This window comes from Poeciliopsis prolifica, unplaced genomic scaffold, assembly GCF_027474105.1.
Source record: "Poeciliopsis prolifica strain line A6 unplaced genomic scaffold, Auburn_PproV2 SCAFFOLD004, whole genome shotgun sequence".
NCBI lineage: Eukaryota > Metazoa > Chordata > Actinopteri > Cyprinodontiformes > Poeciliidae > Poeciliopsis > Poeciliopsis prolifica.
Genome location: NW_026562379.1, coordinates 3,347,475 through 3,367,696, shown reverse-complemented (window position 1 = coordinate 3,367,696; position 20,222 = coordinate 3,347,475). Strand labels below are relative to the sequence as shown.

Below are 20,222 nucleotides of genomic sequence, written 5' to 3'. Positions count from 1 at the left end.
TGCAAGACAGATCTATGCATTATTTACTCAACCACTTGAAATCTAGAGTTACAATAAATGGGGTAAATCTGTATCAATCAGTGAATACATGTTTCAGATTTTTACTGCATGTGGAGTTTTTAGTTGTAATTTGTTTAAAAACAAAGTACATAGATTTTTTTGGGTAAATACAGAGGAAACTCTCATTGGCTGAAGTTATGCTCCACAGTAAACAGCATCATCATCAATGAAAGCTGATTAAGAAATGCATAAAATTCTACATTTTGAAAACTAGTTCAACATTTTTGCTTGCAATTGCTCAAGTAAGGAAATTAAAATGATTAGTTTTAGAGGGAAATACTAGTAGGCATGCATAAATATAGTTCATTTTGACTGACTTGACATACTAATGAGTGCAACACTGAAGATGAAGTTTTATTCCTGTCAGTTCTGAGTGAGAAACTGCCTGGTGGCCAGAGAGACAGCAGACATTTTATGATCTGAAATACTGAGAAAGAGATGGTAGAGTAATATTTGTACTTACACAGCCTTTCCGCCAGATATAAACACAATGCTGATCCATGTCATGAATATCTCATTAGACTGCATCAGTTCATCCACCTCAAGAAAATCAAAAAGTGATGTTCATATGAATATTTACTTTCAGAGAAAACTGATTTGATTAACTTTATTAATTCATTCCCCTAATGATGTAACGTTTTGAATTTCATGAATAAATGAAACAATGAAGAAGGAATCCTTTCATGTCACATAAATCAAGAGCCTAAAAGCTTTCAGAGTGGATCCATGTAATGTTCAGTTAATGCTTGTGTATGCGTGTGTGTGTGTGTGTGTGTGTGTGTGTGGCAGAAGGGGATTTGGGTAGGAGGAACATACTTGTGGATATGGGGCTGATTCTTTGATTTTTGGCATCTCTTTATCTGGGAAAAATACAACCTCCACACAAATTAGCACATTTTAAAATTTAAACTGAAACTTTATTTGTTATTGAATACAACACACTGCACGTGTCCAGAAATAAATAATAATAATAAAATAAAAAAAATAAAAAAACAGAGCACTTCTGGCTTTCTGCAGAACTCCTTGCAGAAAGCCAGGAGTTCTGCAATATTTTATGTTTGCTAATATTTGCAAGTGCATTCAAAATGTATTTGTTGTGCTTTTACAAAATTTTACCCTGAATGCCAACAATGGTGTATGGCTCATAATTTGATCACTTTCTCCTGCTCCTTATTGTGATCAGGCTCTTTTACTTTTTTTTTTTAAGTAGAAGCTGTTTTTTTCCCCCACATTTCAAGTGGCTTAAATCTCTCAACAGCTTGCTGCTATTAATGTGTCCTTGTGTGTTTCAGCCTGTAAAGTTACTTACTTCTGCTGCAAAAATGGCGATTTATTGTCTTCTATACACACTCACTTTCATAAAGTCACTTACAAGTGTTACGTGTCTGCTCCAACACAGTCCAGGCAATAGTTTCCAAAATAAGAATATCTAAAGAAAAATTTAATCAGTTAAAATTATTTAACTGTCTTTATATTTTGTTTTGATACTGTTAAATGTTTTTCACTACTGGAGCTAGATGGTAATACAGATGGAGCGCAAATGTAACTCTGGATGCAAAAGTTGGCAAGCTGTCCTCTTTAAAATAAGATTCAGGTTTGGAAATGTGCCTGGAGAATCCATTGGTCTTCACTTCCAGCACACGTCCTGATTCATCTGACCACACACACACACACACACACACACACACACACACACACACACACACACACACACACACACACACACACACACACACACACACACACACACACACACACACACACGCACACACACACACATGCGCACACACAGAACAGTACCCACACACATACATAAATACACACAAAGAGTGGCATGAGTCTGTCTGGAGGCGGCACAGACAGAGAGGAGGTGTGGGAATGCAGAAGGTTGTGAGGGGGAGCTCAGAGGGAGGAAAGATGAAAAGTTGCAACTCCAGGGCTATGTGTGCCACATGCTACGGGAAGGAATGTCTTTGTGAGGGGAGTTAAAAAGCCAACGCAGAGGGAGAAAGGAGGAGGAAGAGGAGGAGTGAGGACGCACAGTGGGAAGGCTTTCAGCCAGGGCTGCAGCGTGGCTCCATGTGGAAATGAAAGAACCTCTCTCACACTTTTTCTGCTGTCTCTCCCTATGCATGGCTTTCACTCACTCACTGCAGCAAGTGAGAGCGTCCAGAGCAAACACAGGGAGAGTCTCAAGGTGATCTCAGTCTGGGAGTAAATATTTTTTCTGAAACCTCGGACGAAGGTGAAACTCAATTTTGAAAAGCCTTCCTTGAATTTTGTATCCTTTTTAGAGATTCTGTATTATGCTGTGGTTTCAGTGTGTGAAAACTGACTAAGATGCAATGCACTCTTGAATTCAGCTACTGCATGATTTGTGTTGTGATCCGCAGGTGTCTTTGCTGTCTGGACTGAAGCACAAAACTTTTCTGACAATAAGAATCTACTGGATCTCAGTCAAGCTGAAAATATTCTATGACATTTGGACATGAAGGGGGGAAACTGCATGAGTTTTGTGAGATGATGATGTAACCCATTGTGTACCCTCTGAAGTTCCCTTGCAGACAGCTATGATGCTGGGCTAGTGTGTTTCACACTTCCACGCTTCTAGAGACCAGGTGTGTGAAATCATACCTCATATGAACTGCTTAATAATTTGTTTATATATCAAGTAAATATGAATCTTTTTGCATCCAATATAGGAAATTCAGTACATGTCCACAATCTTGAAATAAACCAGTTCGGTTAGTTTCTCATCTTTAATGTTTTTTGCTGGTAAAGACTGCTAAAATAAATGGTGAAATATTATGATATGCATACACATTCGTAAAAGTTTCAGATCAGTAAATAAGTTGCAAACTGGATTACATTAAAACTGGAAATTCAAACGATGACTTAATTTGTTACAGGAAAAGAGTGAGTTTATGATCCAACTGGATCTTTTGTGAAAAGATAATTACTCCCTTAAAATGACTTTATAACCTTTTGATGCAACATCAATTGTTTGCGATGACTGGCTATGTGTCAGCTGCTTCCCTGTCAGAAGCTTCACCATCCCACTTTGCAAAATCAGGAGGATTTAGGAGAATAAACATTCTTATAATAATCTTAGTGAAATTTAGCTCTGGTCTTTGACAAATCCACTAATTAGGATACATTATCATTGTTATTATTTATTTATTTTTTAAGTTATTTGGGGGTAAACCTGCTGGTGTGCAACATTTGTACTCTTGATCTGAAGAATACAAACTAATGTCATGGGTTGTCCTCCGATGTGGGTTGTTGGTGTGATCTTGAAGTAATATTGATAAGCAGGCCACTACAGTGAAAGCTAATTTCTTTTCCATGTTTACCCAATTTGGGCTGTGTTTTTTAAAAATGTATTTATTTTATTTTTTTTTACGTTTTTACTTCTGTCAGACCTTATTTTTTTGATGTTATATGTGTTCTCTTAAGTGGATGCAGCTAGTAGATATTATTTCATGACTTAGGGTCACATTAAATTAAAAGTTTTTTCTCTTAAAAAAAAAAATTATGATAGCCAGTTTTGTCTGGTGCCTAACTTGTCCACCAAACTAGGATAAACTAACTTTTCTTATCTGCATCAAACCACAAATGTCCAGGTGTCTCCTTAGGTAACAAAATAGCAAATATCAGCCTCCTTTAATTCAAAGCTAATAGAATCAGCCCCATCATATAATAAAACATTCAGTCATGAAACTAGACAGTCACTGACTATGGAGTTTCTGCACTGAGATCCACAAAATACAGCTGCTGACCAATAACTTTATCTGTCTCATTTGTGTTCCATAGATCCTGTTGGAGACTGGTGTGTTTTTGCATCAAAGCTGCATTAGTTACTTTTTTAATTACTTTCCGGGTGAAGGGAAAGATTATCCTGAACAGAGTGACAGCATGACTCTATATTCCAATGATTTGGTCCATCAGAAGATCTTGCAGCGCACAGGCTTTGCTGAATATCTCCCCCTCATCCTGATGCTGCTCCTCCAGGTCCGGAGGGGCAGCTGTCACCCCCAATGCTTGGATTACAAGCCTCCATTTGGGCCTCAGCAGCCATTAGTCTTCTGCAAAGAGTATGTCAAGTTTGGATGCTGTGATTTGCAGAAGGATGAAGAGATATCAAGGAAGTATGACTCAATTATGGAAAATCTTGACACTTTGGGTTCAGCACAATGTGGTGCATATATACGCAGCATCCTCTGTCAGGTAAGAGAACAGTACCATTATGCATCTTTGCAATTATTTTAAATGTCTTAATGATCATTTTGTAATTGATTCTTTGGTATATCTGAGGTTGTTGTGTTTTACACATTTGTGATTTTGCTTACCCTACATACAAATGCAGAAATGCCACCAAAGGTGAAAACCCATGAACTCTGGACCCTTTGCACATTATCCCCGTTCACCTCTCATAGCAAACTCTTCCAAAACATTCTGCCGAGCATAATTCAGGGACATCTGTTCAAAGACGCTCATTTGTTTTATGTTTATTTTCTTGAAAAAGTAAACCAAAATAGTCTGAGAAATAAATTAAAACATAAGAAAACATTTAAAACATCACAAACCTAGTTCAACAACCTCCTCCAGCACTTTTATTACTTGCACTTTTTATTACAGTTATGATTCACAATTGTATGAGCCTGAAATGTATCTCTAATTTTAGAAGTTAGTGTGATAATCCTGCTTCTGCCACAGTCTTTGTTTGGAAAATTATTTCATCCACTAACTATTTCTATTTTTGAATGTTTAACTTTCCCTAATCTTAAACACATCCTGGCACTAAAGCCCAACCTCCCCATCACTGGAATGAGACTTGAAGTTGACTCCCCTCACTGATTACATAATTACGTGCTGACTTCGCAGCCCAGATGCTGTCTACGTACAGCCTTTGTGTGGAAATTGAATGATAGGTGCAGCACTAATTTTCTGTAGCCTTTTTGATAAACAGAGCAGGCTAATGTATTTTCCTTAAATATCATGAGTAACATAAATAAAATGGTTTACATTTTCATGTTTTTGGGGGTACCACAATGCTATTAAAATACTAAATGCATGTCTCTCTTGAAGTTCAGTGCAGCATATTCTATGTAAAAGCAGTGACAAATCACCAAATCCAAAAATATAGGTTCTACCGCTGTGGAAATTATAGCCCACAGTAGTTCTTTCCATGCAAGGCGGGCTGGGTTGTGTGTGTAATAACCGTGCTGCAAAGTGTCTATGAGTTTACTCCTGTTAGTGAGGTTTTAGTGTTGGCCCGCCTCTGAACAGTTTAAGGTTAAGAAGTGATTTTATCTTAAGTTAGGTTGTAAAACTTTCACTGGAGGAATTCTAAAAGCTGGTCATAGTGTTGCTTTAGATATATTTTCATTTTTTTAGAGTGTTTGGTATAAAAATAGTCTTTGATGGTTTGAGATAAAAAAAGAAAGCACCGGTTGGTAGTCAAATAAGTTTAAACACACAGGTTCTGCCACAATGATCCAAACAGAGAAAGAAAGTCCTGAATATTGTGGTATTAATCCATTATTTGTTTCCTTGGAGTGAACTATGATTGAAAAGTTGGTATTTATAATGAGTGTTGTGGGCTGAAACTTCAACCTTCAATATATCAAAACATATTAAGCATTTTTTTTTCTGAACCGTTCACCTCTCAGAACGTTGTTCTACTGTCTTTACATTTTTATCTGGGTAACTGGATATTTATTAACCTAGGTATGAATGTCAGTGTTGGGGAAATTGAAGTAGTCCTTGTTGTAGGGTGAAGAAACACACACCAGGAGAGTAACATGTCTAGATTTGCTTCATCTTTCCTACCAAATGCAACAATAACATCTCTTTTACTGTTGCACACCTGTCTGCAGTCTGTCTGGCAGCATGGCTTGCAGACGGGTATTGTAGTCAGCAACGTCTTGGTAAACATAATATTGCATTTCTGAAACTTTCTGTTAAGTGTATTACCACTAATATATCATTAGTTGACCTCATTATCTCCAAATATATAATTTTCCTCATTATCTCCAAAAATATTATTTTGGATGAAAAAAGTTTTTTCAGTCTAGTTTTTAAATCCCAGAATCTGAGTTGATGAGGATTTTTAATTATATATTTCTGGGGACAAATACAAATCCTATAGTTCTTTCTGCGACAACTAGATGTACCGGCTGAATGTGCCTATTGTGTAGGCATTTGTGCTGTCACACTGGAGTCATTAAGATCAAACCTACTTTTAATAACTTTTTGTTTTTGGTCCATAACATTTCAGAATCCTCTTCTGCTGTATCTTTATACAACAGAACTGGTCCAACAGTGATTGATGTTTTCGTTCCTTCATTACAGTTCAATCACTGTAATGTTTAGTACGCTCAGGTCAAATGAGAAGTCAGCGTAACCACAAAACTTCCATAGAGAGATGTGTTGGAGACATCTTGATCAGGTGATGAAACTCCCTCCCCTCATTTCATTCAAAGCGGCGGAACAGCTTTGCTCAGTTTTTTCTAAGACTCTCTCTGACAGACAGTCTCTGACAGTCTTAGAAAAAAGAAGCTAATTTCAACCTTGTATTCATATTTGCACAAACTGTAAAATATTCATCCTGAATGTTTATGTAGAATCTAACTGGACTTCTGCTGTCTCGAAAATGTTTTGTCTCATACCCAAAAGGCCTTTTTCAGTTTGCATGAGAGATGTAATGTCTTCAAGAAGCAACATAAGAAGCCAAATTTTCTTCTGTTTATGTACGTAGAACTGTAACGCCCTGGATGACTGAGAATCTACACACCAATGTAAAATATTGCAGAATGACCTTTTTCTTTATTGCAGAAACAGTTTTATCAATGACTACCTGTTCTCTTTAGAACCTATTTTAGAATGTGCTTTTTGAAAGTAATTTCCTTGTCAACATTTCTAGATTTGTTGTCCGGGTTAAGATTTTCCCTTTTGGGTTTCATCCTGTGTGACAGTCTCAAATGTCCAGTGGTTCACGTGTCGTGCCACTGAATTTCCTCACTGTTCTGGGTGTGGACAGTGCGGTTGTGACTTACAGTAATAACAAAGTGGACCTTCCTTGCATTCGTTTATACTCTAGCTGTATATAACTCTGACCTGACCATTTAACAGCATGGCACAGAGAAGCTCTGGCAGTATTTCTACAACACTGTCATTGGATTCAGACAGTATATAATCTCCATTTATGAGATGAAACAAATAATAGGGTCTACTAAAAAACTGGATTTCCACAAACAATTAATGGGTTCTAATTTTCTTTTTCAGGAGTGCTCTCCATATTCTGCCCACTTATATGATGCTGAAGATGCTAACACACCAATGAGGGTTCTGCCAGGACTATGTGGAGATTACTGCTCAGACTACTGGCGGGACTGTCGATACACACTCAGCTTGCTACTGGAGGATAAGGGGAACCCACAACAGTTTGCAAACTTGACTGCCGCAATAGAGGAGGACCGCAGACGTTTCTGTGACTTTCTGGAACTCAAGGACAAACAGTATTGCTACCCAAATGTTTTAACAGATACAGGTATGAGTTAGTGTATTAGCCCTAATCTACATCATTAATTGTTCCTCAATATAGAGCTGGTAATATGCCGTTTCTTCTGTGACCAGAACTGAATGCTAAACTCGGATTAGTACAAGAGGACTCTAAAGGCTGTCTGGAAATCTGTCTGCAAGAAGTTGCCAATGGTCTACGCAACCCTGTGGCCATGATCCATGCAGACGACGGAAGCCATCGCTTCTTTGTTGCAGAGCAGCTGGGTTATGTGTGGGTGTATTTGGCCAATGGATCCAGGATCGATCGTCCTTTCCTCAATCTCACCAAGGCTGTGCTCACATCTCGATGGGTGGGAGATGAGAGGGGGTTCCTCTGCATTGCCTTGCATCCAAGGTTCTTACCTCTAGTTCTTCACAAAAATTATGAAACACAGTGTCATTTTTTGCAACATTTTTGGATGAAAATGTAACCAAGATCACATGTGAAGTAAAAATAAGACCGAGCATTGCTTCTGTTCTTAGGTTCAACACAGTCAGAAAAGCATATGTTTACTACTCAGTGTCTGTCAAGAAGGAAGAGAGAATAAGAATCAGCGAGTTTATACTCTCAGCAGAGGATGATAACCAGCTGGATCATTCCTCTGAGAGGTACAAGCTTGACGTTTTATCTACATGTTTATCTTAAAAGGAGAAGCATATTTATCATTTTCATATGCCATTCTCATACAGAATGATCCTGGAAGTGGTGGAACCAGCTGCTAACCACAATGGTGGGCAGCTGCTGTTTGGCCATGACGGATATCTCTACATTTTTATTGGAGATGGCGGACGAGCCGGAGACCCATTTGGAAAGTTTGGCAATTCGCAGAACAAGTTAGTATAATTTCACTAAGACATTTTCTCTTAATTCCATGAACCATTCCACTCAGACAAGAATGGTCATTTTTATTTTACTTTTACTAATGAAGCTATCATCACAATTTTGATTCTGAAAATTAAAATTAATTATTAAATATGAGTTTTTGGGGTTTGTAGACAAAATTATTGTTCACATTTAAGTTTCTCTAGGAACAGGATACCGGTTATTTTATTATGTATATTCACTCTATACTGACATGCAGAGACAAAAAGAGTAGTAGATAAAGAGAGAAGAAAAACTGGAAAGTTGTGACAAAAAAACAAACAAAAACAAACTATTACTACTCAGGATGAAGGCTGGAAAGTAGAGAAAAACAAACAGGGTAAATATTGTGACACCAATAGGAAAAATGTAACCATTTTAGCATTAATTACAGGAAGAGAAAATCAGATCATTGTACATATTTATCATCTTGGCCTCCAAGTGTATATCAATCTGTTGTTCTATCTTTGTAATTAACAGATCGGCACTTCTCGGCAAAGTGCTCCGCATTGACATTGACAACAGTGGCGAAAGCGTTCCATACACCATTCCCTCTGACAATCCATTTGTAGGGGAACAGGGAGCAAGGCCTGGTAAATCCTTTCAATTCTGATCAAATCTGAGATAGAAAAACATTTCTAGAATGTCAGATTGAGATTTTAGCTAAGATATATGACATCTTATTTTGCATGAGCAAAGCAGCTTCGGTTTTGTTTTTTCAGAAATGCTTTCTTTCTATATATATATATATATATATATATATATATATATATTATATATATATATATATATATATATATATATATAATTTTTTTTCCCATCCAGTCTATAAGGAAGTGTGCAACTATCCTGTCGGGTTTATTTCTTTGCAGAGATTTATGCCTATGGAGTTCGCAACATGTGGCGATGCTCCATTGACCGCGGTGACCCTGCTACAGGCGCAGGCAGAGGCAGGATGTTTTGTGGTGATGTTGGCCAGAATAAATATGAAGAGATAGACCTCATTGTTAAAGGTAGGCGGTTACAGGCTCCTGTCTTTTTTCTCACATTGAAGTCCTTTATGTTGAATGTCTAAAAAAGCTAAAAAAAATAGCCTTGCTTTATTTCTTCAAAAATAATGGAACAGCAAAACTTTGTTTAGTATATGACCTACTAACATTTTTCAGTACGTAAAAAGCTAAATAATTTCATAAAATGAACGCAAGAAACTTCAGTCACTGCATAATAATTTCATGATGTCAGGATATGAGAATTATGTTTCAATCCTTGTGCGATCCTAATGTTCTGTTTACTCCCCTTGTCCTCTGGGTCAAAAATGACGCGGCCAAAATAAAGCAGATTGATTGCATTTTAAATCCAAAATCTATTTTGCGTGATGAAACAATCTGATATTTATCAATGTAATACATTTTTTATTGTGTATTTTGTTACACAATACAAAAAAGACGATCAACAGTATTACACACTTTTTCCTTTTTACCACAAACCAAGTATTGTAACAGTTTTTTTTTTCTTTTTTTACACAGTAAAACTTTATTGTTGTAATTATATACATGTGAAGTTATTACTTCTTTTATAATTAATTATACTGAAAGGGAAGAAAAAGTCAATAATTAAAAACTTTTTTGTCAACAGTTCAGTCCTTTACATTTTTTTTAATGAAACCTGAGCAATATCTTTAAGCTTTAGTATTTCAGACAACAGAACAAAGTGCACTGACAGGTTCCAATATAACTAAATAGATCTGAATTGGTAGATATGTCATTATTGAGCCTCTATGATGCTAAAAACAGTTTAAAACTTCTATTTAGACCTTTGTCCTTGTTAGTCAAAGTGCCGACAGAGATTAATGTTTTTAGCGCCCAGAGAAAAGCAATGCACATCTTTGTATTCACATCTTTTCACATTTTAACCACATTTACACATCGTACACTATAGACTGAAGGAAATAGTTTTGCTTCTGTGTTTTGAACAAAATGTTGCTTAAAAACCTTTGAAGGAGTTTTCTGTTCCTAAATATTCACGATGATCTAATTTGTTAATATTTGGAAAGAAAAAGGATTCGCCTGTAAATCTCTAAGACTCTGAGAACCTTTTATTTGAAGGAGGAAACTATGGATGGAGGGCCAAAGAAGGCTTTAGCTGTTACGACCACAAGCTCTGCCAAAACTCATCTCTGGGTGAGTTATTCTGCATTGTTCAAAGGACAATAGAAAAACATAATCTAAACTACTGGCTAAAAAGTAAAAAAAAAAATGTGTTATGCAATGTCGTATGCATCTTATCTGTATCTCTGAATTTGCAGATGACATTTTGCCAATCTTTGACTACCCCCATAAACTGGGAAAGTCAGTGACAGGCGGATACGTCTATAGAGGTTGCGAGATGCCCAACCTAAATGGACTTTACATCTTTGGAGATTTCATGAGCGGGTAGATGTTAATATCATTTATTAAAAATTTCAAAGCTGTAAAACCTTTATAGATATTTTTACACTATCTGGACACACTGAACATGCCAAACTATAACAATGATTATGACTGTTGTGTTGTTAAAATGTAATCAATATATTTTTGAACAAATACATTTTATAGGTAGCACCTTTCTACAGCCAATATTGATTTCTTCATTTATGGGAATATTTATTTCTTGTGGATATTTCCTTTACATCCTCATACAGTCATGAGAAAAAGAAAGCTTTCAGTACTTGGTGTTAACTGTAGGGTATGTTTGATGTAAATTTTGCTGGACTCTATTGACAATCTTTGAAACTATTTTGTCTTCTGACCGTATTTAATTGTCTCCCATTCTGTTTAGGCGTCTAATGTCTTTAAAGGAGAATGAGGCTACAGGTGAATGGCAGTATAATGAAATCTGCATGGGAAGAGACCAGACCTGCAAATTTCCCAAACTCATCAACAGTTACTATAGATACATAATCTCCTTTGCTGAAGACGAAGCAGGTAATGATTTTTTGTGCGAATATTTCCAGTATTTCCAGGTTCTCTGGTAATCATTATTTTAATTATTATTATTTATGAATCATACATAGAAAAAATCTATTCAGTTTTATAAAGGGAGGTCCTAGAAACCCACACATAGGATAGAACATACTGTGCCCTGGTTTCTGATGAGTAAGGAGAGGTTTATTGTAAAGTCTGCTTTGAATTATCAGCTGCTGATTACTGAGGTAAAATGTTGCACATGCTGTTACTTTATTATTTTCTAGGAAGCTCTTTAAAGTGGGAGATTTAAAGTTATAGCAAACTATGAATGCATTTTCAAACAGATATTTTTGGAAATTCAATAACTTATATGTCACTTCAGCAATAATGTTATTACCTTCATGATACAAAAGATATTGGGCTTTCTTTTGTCTACACTTAAAGTGCATTATTTCTTTACCCTTCCATCTTGTTATCTTGCTGTTTTCCTTCTGGTTCCTTTCATCTTTCCTCCTTTGTACGGCTGTAATCCCCACTTCCTCCTCTTCTCTGTACATTTTCCAGGAGAACTGTATTTCTTAGCCACAGGAGTCCCAAGTGCCACAGCCAAATCTGGAGTCATCTATAAAATAGTGGATCCTTCCAGGTAGCAACAGTTATATTCCCACAAATCCTTTTTTTTTTTAAATATTCTGGATAGCGTTTACATTAATAATTATTTGTAAGCCTGTGGTGGAAACACCAAAATAAAAGCATCATAGAAAAAAGAATGTATTTGTATAAAATCATTATGGATTACATGATTGGATAAATTCTTAATATAAAAAAACATGTATAAATAACTCTTCTAAAAACGTAATCAAGTACAGTAAATGTTTTATAATGCAAAAGTAATAAGTAAGACACAGGCTGTTAAATTTTCCTCAATATACCAAGTGAAATACATTTTTAAGTTCTACTTGAGCACTTAAAAAAGTTTGTAATCCAGAGAACATTCAGTAAGTTCTATTATTGTTATGGTTAATATTGGATTCTTAAGTCATTTTGAAATTGTTCTGAAGTACAATATGTCTTAATTTGTGACTTTTAGCAGCATACAATGTGTTTGTCAAATATGCAAAAAAAAAAGCAAAAAAAACCCTAAAAAAAACCAAATAACATTCATATTTATAGGTCCATTATAGTGTGAAATTGGTTTATCTTGTCAAAGCTCTGCTGTTACTATGCTAAAGCATTTCTCTGCAGAAACATTATTTGTTAATTTATCCCTTCTAGTCATTTATCAGCAGAACTGATTCATTTGCGTGTAGATACTATGTAGTTACTGTGACTTGACTGAAAATATACAGAAATTTAAATGGTCTTCTCTGCTCTTCTTCCTGCTTTCTTATTCTTTTGACTATGCAGACGAGCACCACCTGGAAAATGCAGCATCAAGCCTGTGCCTGTGAAGATAAAGGGAAATCTCATTCATTTCTACCCCAAAGAGGGTATGTAGTGCAGGGGATAGCTGTAACATTGCTTTTACATTTCAGTTAATGGCCTGCAGCACATTCAGCTCCACATTCAAAATATGACAAAAGCTAGATGGTCTACACTTCTCTAAAACCGTATTTGCTTCTTTAACCCTCCCTCAATCGTAGTGTGACACTCAGGATGAGCACGACAAATGTCACAGGCACCGGAGAAGCCGAGGGGTTCTCTCAACAACCTGTCAGTTCCTGAAACCACACAAAAAAACATCGTAAAAGCACATATGGGGTCAGTGCAACCCCACTGGACTGCACACAAAGTTAAAAACCTCCTATTTTAAGAGGGTTACATAGTGACGTTGAGCAGGGATCACTGCAGCACAGAGAAATAAAACAATACATCCATCTTTCAAGCTTTGAAATCAGGTTTTTTATACACCAGTCAGAACCAAACTAAGCCAAGGACCAGACTGATCCAGCATTTAAGAATTGACTTTGAAAAGTTTGTATGTTTTACAGGAAGATAATGTCTCCCAAGAACATTACTCACAGAAAATGTTAGGAGCTTCCCTATATGCTACAATTCAAGTTGTCACTAATATGCTTACACCTTGAAGACAGAAAAAAATACCTTACATAAATTGTGAAAGTCCAAATTTGTATTTTTAACTGTCATAGCTTTTTTGTCTCTCTTTTCAGAGTTTGTAGTCAACAAGAAACCAACCACGACACCTCTTCCCACCACGACCACTCCGAAATCTACAACTACGAAGAAACAGACAATACGAAGACCAATAATCATAAGAAAACCTCCGATGCCAACAAGACAAACAAAAGGGAAAATAGCTCGACCGCAGCCAACAACTGCAACAGAAAGAAAGACGATACAGTCTGCACCAATAAAGACAACAGTAAAACCAACAACTGTCCAGAGGGGTGCAGCAATTCCTGTCACAACTCCGTCCACTGGTAGGCCTACTGGTGCACCTGTTTATCATCCTAGCTCCACTGCCTATTCACATTCTGGCTCAGCTGTTAACACATCTTCTAAACCCACACACAGAGTATTTCACACTGAGGCGCGAGGACAGGGAGCTCGTATTAACACTGGTGCTTTTCTATGCTGCACTATGTTCTTGCTTTATGCTATATCAATACAATGACTGAGTGAATTCTACCTCTGGAGATGACTTTACAAATTATTCCTTTAAGTCAACACCCAGGTTGATTTGCTTAGCATCTTGTTGGCTAACAATCTGATAGAGGAGGCAGTTGCTGTGTTAGACAATACTGTGCAATTGGTCTTTCAGCTTCAGGGTCCTAAAAGATCAAATATATTAGCTCTTTTTGCTTGATCTAATAGGAATTGTTTTATTATTTAGTATCAGAGTCTAAGAATCTGTCTATATGTCTATAGTGAGCATTTTGACTAGATTAAATTTTGCAGGGAAATTTGGTGTTTTTTACTTTCTGTAGGACTTTCTGAATATGCAATAGATAGCAGATATTATTCTGATATTGAAAGGAGAACGGATCCTAGAACGAATCTTATGTTTCAGAACATCATTTTATTTTCCCTGATAGAGGCAAAATGCTGTTTGGTGCTTCTTCTGTAGTTCTTGATAGAAGTAAGAAATGCCCCCCAAAATTCTTGAACTCTTTCCTTATGGTGAGCAATCGGTTGCACAAATTGTAAATGAGAAAACTTGCCTTTTAACTTTGAATGGTTAGTTCAAAGTTATAATTGGTAACACAATCTAAAGGAAAAATTACTCCAGAATTTTTGAGAAATATCACTTTCTCTGATGAGTTTGCAAGTAAAAGTGATAATAATATTTTTCTTTGTCCAAATTGTTCAAACAATCCTTAAATTGTATGCTCAAAAACAAAGAACATTGAGTCTATAAAGCGCTACTCATTTGGCTACCAACTTTGTCTGATTCACCATCAAACTAACCAGTGGGTTCTTGGGTGGGTAAATTTGAATTTGATTTCTGATGCACACCTTTTGAGAAGTTAATGGTTGGCTAAAACCTTGGGAACAATAACATTTAACAGTTTGTCAGCTCACTGTATGTCTCAAAGGATATGATGTTGGTGTACCTCTCCTAGATGTTGTGACATTTTAGGAATTAAGAAGGTGCTAATATACTCGTCGATGCAGCTTTTCAATGTTTACCTTTTTCTTTTTTGCGGGGTTGAACAGTTACTCTATTATTTATGCATTTAAGTGGTTAAAAAAGTAAATTAAATTAAGGTAAGTTATTTTAAATAATCACAGAAGAAATTGTTTATGATTGTGTTGTTCTTTGATTTTGTTTTAATATTAATAGGGGCTCAAATACCAACTTGAAACATTTGCACAAAGACTCAAGTAGAGAGGAAGTTAAGTGACCATCAATTCCTGCTTAGAACCTGTTAACATGCTTCTCTTTGGCTGGTACAAAAGTTTTTTGTTGCAGGACAATTTCTTATTTATGTTAGATATTTGCACTAATTTAAATCAAGTACTGGGGATAATTTATTTTGAATAAATGTTTCTTCTTCAGTTTCAGCTCGGACAATCCTCCTTGTGTGTGTCTGTGTCAATGTTTTCTGTTTATGGCTCTTCACAATAACATCACTTACAAAAATATTGTAATTTGGATCAGTGTGAAACAGTCAGCATTTTTGTGCTCAAATACTTTCCATAGAGGTTGAATTGAAGCAATTCAGCAAGAAAAACTGGGCAAAAAAATCTCAGAAAGATGCAAAACGTCCATTGTCAAATGCCTGATGCATTTAAACCCAATCAAAAAGTTAGGTGACAATATCTTTTGAACATTTAGTCATGTCGTTTTGGAGAGCTTTTTATACTTAATCCATAGAATCAAAAACAGCATTTTATAGGATGTTTTGTATCGACTGATGGAATTTGTTTCATTATTCAAATGCTCAAATATTTATATGCTAATAAGAACATACAGAATCATTGATGTACTTAGATGACTGTCACAAAACATATGGAAAATTAATAACTCAAACAATACTTTTTCTCTTGACTTATTTGGATAATTGTATTGCTGCCTCTGATGAGCTAAATGTTCCCTTAATCTCTGCTTTTCTTGATTTAAAGCAAGAAGACTGATTTTTCCACTTTACAATGTTTCATTAGGACCTTTTTTTTTTTAAAAGATGAGGGAAAGGACAATTTTTGAAGAATCCTTTTAGACTGCCAATATTTATCCATCCATTATCTTACATGCTTGTCCCTAGTGGGGTCGTGAGTGTTGCTGTCTCCAGCGGTCAACGGGCATGAGGCGGGGTACATCCTGGACAGGTCACTAGTCCATCGCAGGGCAACACAGAGACAGACAGGACAAACAACCATTCACACACATACGGGCCAATCAACCCGTTTGTCTTGTTTTTCGACTGTGGGAGGAAGCCGCAGTATTTTTTTTTTTGTAAATTTTCCAAACTAAAGGACTTTTAATCAAGTTTTAAAATGGAATCAAGTAACATAATATCTTACTTGTTCATCATGTGCACTGGTCGATGTCAAGTGATTTGATATAAATTTTATAGGGTTTTTAATCCAGATGTAGTTGCATTTTAAACCACAAAGATGCAGTTATCTATCATGAGATAGATAACAGGATGCTGACGCTCAGCACTAACAACATTGCTCACTACTAAAGGGGAACTCACATCGGGTGTGCAGTGGTGTATCATGTTAAATGATACACATTGATTGGCACCTTTAATGGAGTGGATGCATTAGGCTGAAAGGCCAAGCAGGGGTGTCCAAAGTCTGTCCTCAACATTTGGTGTCCTACATCTCTTAGTTCTTTTCTTGGTGGTAGTTTGCACTTCTTCATCATGTCGATGTTCTCCAGGGATCTGATCAGGAGCCATAATTTGGTCCATGTGTGTTGGCCGTCCCAGCTGTGTGCTGCACACTTTTTATCTCTTTCTCAGGACTTCAAGAATGTTCCCGAAGCCCAGTTTTGGAAGTTCTTGCAGGTTATTCTTGACACATTGTCTGGGCAGAAGTTTTTTTCTTGTGGGCTGCCCAGTAATAATTATGAGTCCAAAATTTGAAGTGGGCGTAATTATTGTGAAAATGACTGCTGCAATAGGAGCGACTGATGGGACTTCTCTGTAGTTCTGTACTTAAGTTCTTGCGAAGTATTAAATGCCCTGGCAAGAGAGAACTTTGTTCATATTCTTTGCCACTTTAGAACAAATTTCTTCAAAATTCTCAGTAGTCAGAATTAAATAAAGCAATAACATATTTCTGGACTTCCGTTGACGATAGAGCAGAAGCTCTTCCACTTTGGAAAAGACAAGTGCTGGCACCAACCTGACAATACTGGTGTTTATTTAATGGTAAATAATAGGGGAATATTTTGCCTTTTGCGCTAAATGTGTGTTGCCTTTATGAGTGGCTTTGCATCAATTGCTAAGATAAGATTTTTAAAAAAGTCAATGTCTGTCAACTTTAGCTCAGTATTAAATTTTATTTAAATAAAGAGGGTGATTCTGTCTCTCCCTCAGGTTATCGTGCAACCATCATGACTGCAGTCCGCTCTAGGATTTCTCAAACCTCAATCAACAGCACAACTTCAGCAAAAAGATATTGGAGACCACCTTCATTCCCTGCTAGTGCCACCTCCCCACCTTTAAACCCACCACAATCCCCTTCTCCTACTACATTTCAGTCTCCGACAACAACATGGGCACCTCATACAAGCCAGACAGCCAACAGGCCCACGAAAACACCGGTCAGCACCACGATACCTAAAGTCCGGAACGAAAAATTGTGGCCTGGAGAGAAGCCACAAAGTGCTGGAGAGAGCAACCACGTCAACAAAAGACCAAGAGGTCGAGGACGTGGTAACAAGCGAGGAAAAGGAGGAAAAAGGATTCCTTCTGGCTCTGTGCGGCTTGTGAGTGCAGACGGTATGCCAGATCGAGGCAGGGTGGAGATCTTCATCAGAGGAGAGTGGGGAACGGTGTGTGACGACCTATTCACGAGGAAGGCAGGTACAGTAGTATGTCGGCAGCTCGGCTACACAACTGCGCTGATGGTGATGAAGAGGGCCGCGCTGGGCGAGGCCAGCAGCCGGGTTAGGATCCTGCTGGATGATGTGGAGTGTGAGGGTGAAGAAAGATCCCTGCTGGAATGCAAGAGGTCAAAGGTGGGGAAACACAACTGTTCTCATGAGGAGGATGTAGGGGTGATCTGCGATTAGCAAACGTAAAGAAGAAGAAGAGGCGGTCACACCTAAGGTTTTACTCTTGATTTTCTGAAAAGTGATGTGTTGTTTCTGTTTCTGAAAACCAGAAATGACCTGATATGCGTGATCGAGTTTCCCAATAGACAAGTATTGCTTTCTGTACCGTCTGGTTTTGTTCTGGACTCTGTTTTATCATTTACCTTAAAGCAGTGGTTTTAAACTGGAGTTTAAGCGGGCTGGCATCCTGCAACTTTCAGTTGTTTTCATTGTCCTACACACTTGAATCAAAAGGCCAAACTGCCTCTCTCGCATCGCAGTCAATCTCTGCAGAGCTCTTCTAATGACCCAACATTGTAACCAGCTATGCTTAAGCAGAGAGATATCTAAAGTTGCCAGAGACCAGCCTTTGAGAACTGGTGTTTGAGATCGCTCGTCTTAGCGCAATATTTCTCAATTCCAGTCCTCAGCCCCCCTGCCTTGGCTGCTTTAGATGTTTCCTTTTTGTCAAGCACCTGGCTTGAATCTGTGAGAGATTTAAAGGCATCTGCAGTGCCTTCTAATCTTTTAATCTAATTGGAAGAGGTCATCCAATCATTTGAATCAGGTTTTCTGGAACTGAGACACATCTGAAATATTCCTAAGGACTGGAATTAAGAAACACTGCCTTAGAGCAACAGCAATGTAAAGAAAATATGTTTTGTAAAGTAGCAGAGACCCAATGAGCCTCAGGGGGAAATGTACCTTATGATTTTAATCAACGCCAAACTACTTTCAAATAAGGACGCAAAAGATTTCAAAGTGTGTTTTATCAAAAAATGTCTAACCCACTATAGAAAACACATGTAAATCTGGAATCCAGAAACTTGGCAAGTTGTCTTTCTGTCAAAACAGTTTTCTGCTGACTGCTTTGGACGTTTTGTTTCTATCTTTTTTTTTTTCTTTTGCTGTTTCTGAGTAAGCAGAACAAAACAAACACACAAATGTTACAGTTTCCAGTGTTTGAGGATTAATGATTTCTATTTCTTTATGTTTGTTTACATAGACATTTATTTTTTCTAATTATCACTTTTTGTCATATCTAAGTTTTCTATTAGCCTCCTTAAAATCATGGAAGAAATCTCATTTTGCTCCATCAATCTCAAATTATATTTACTGGTGCCAAATTTGCAACACTGCCACCATTTTGATAAATTCCTTGAAGAAACTAACCAAACAAATCAGTATTTCAAGTGGCAAAGAGACAGAAATAAATTTTTATCATTAAAAAACCAAGTCTTTGTGTTGGAAAATATGTATTTTTATAGTTTCAGAATACTGTGTACACTCAAGTTGTAAATTGTTATAATAAACATTCTGAAACACAGAATCCTTTGTACAGTGAGTGGAATAACATTTGATTACAGGACCCACCATATTGTTGGAGCTCCTGGTGAAAAAACCCCAAAAACAAAACAAAACATATTTTTTTAGCCGCATCGTCTCACACTGAAAAGTAAGAAAAGAAAAAAATCAACCTCAAGGTCACATTTATTTTGGTCTCAAAATCACTGGTGGATTGTCTAACATTTAGGATTCAATAAACAAATGTGGCTCAAACCCTTTGGTTTTAAAATGCTGCTTTAAACAGGAACCTCTAAAAAGTAAGCAATTGCATTCTACTTTCTAAAAAACTATGAAATTGGATCAGCAGAAAAACCACACATCCCTTATGAATTTGAGGTTTTGTCTTCTGCACTGAGTAAATATAGTGAAAATTAAACCAGGACACAACTTTATGCTCCTGCAAATAAAGATGCAGGTCTTTACCTCAGGTGTCAGTAAATGCAGGAGTCACATTCCTCACTCAAAATGGGAACAGCACGCCTATGAATAAGTTTATAGCAAATTCTTATTTTCTCATTGTCCTTTATTTCATACAGATGTGTTCTGAAGAGAAAAACATAAATGGAAACAAGGAAACTGTTTTTCTTGTATGTAGTCAAGTTTCAAGCTCAGTTCTAATGTTATTAACTTTCTAACACTCTCGACAGGACGAGTTACTTATTTTCCATTAATAAAAATATATGAAGAATCGATGTGGCTTTCAAACTTGTCTTTA

At 36.8% G+C, this 20,222-nt stretch overlaps 1 protein-coding gene across 1 annotated transcript; it reads left to right on the top strand.

Moving 5' to 3' along the window:
* Positions 1-3,883: 3,883 nt before the first annotated feature.
* si:ch211-136a13.1 (HHIP-like protein 1) lies at positions 3,884-19,773 on the top strand. The gene is made up of 14 exons (XM_055029080.1): positions 3,884-4,287; positions 7,348-7,612; positions 7,699-7,978; positions 8,107-8,232; positions 8,314-8,457; positions 8,966-9,078; positions 9,358-9,498; positions 10,591-10,665; positions 10,791-10,917; positions 11,303-11,448; positions 11,995-12,076; positions 12,838-12,920; positions 13,602-13,871; positions 17,442-19,773. The coding sequence occupies exons 1-14, from the start codon at positions 3,976-3,978 to the stop codon at positions 18,137-18,139; spliced, it is 2,862 nt and encodes a 953-aa protein (XP_054885055.1). The 5' UTR covers positions 3,884-3,975; the 3' UTR covers positions 18,140-19,773.
* Positions 19,774-20,222: the final 449 nt, after the last annotated feature.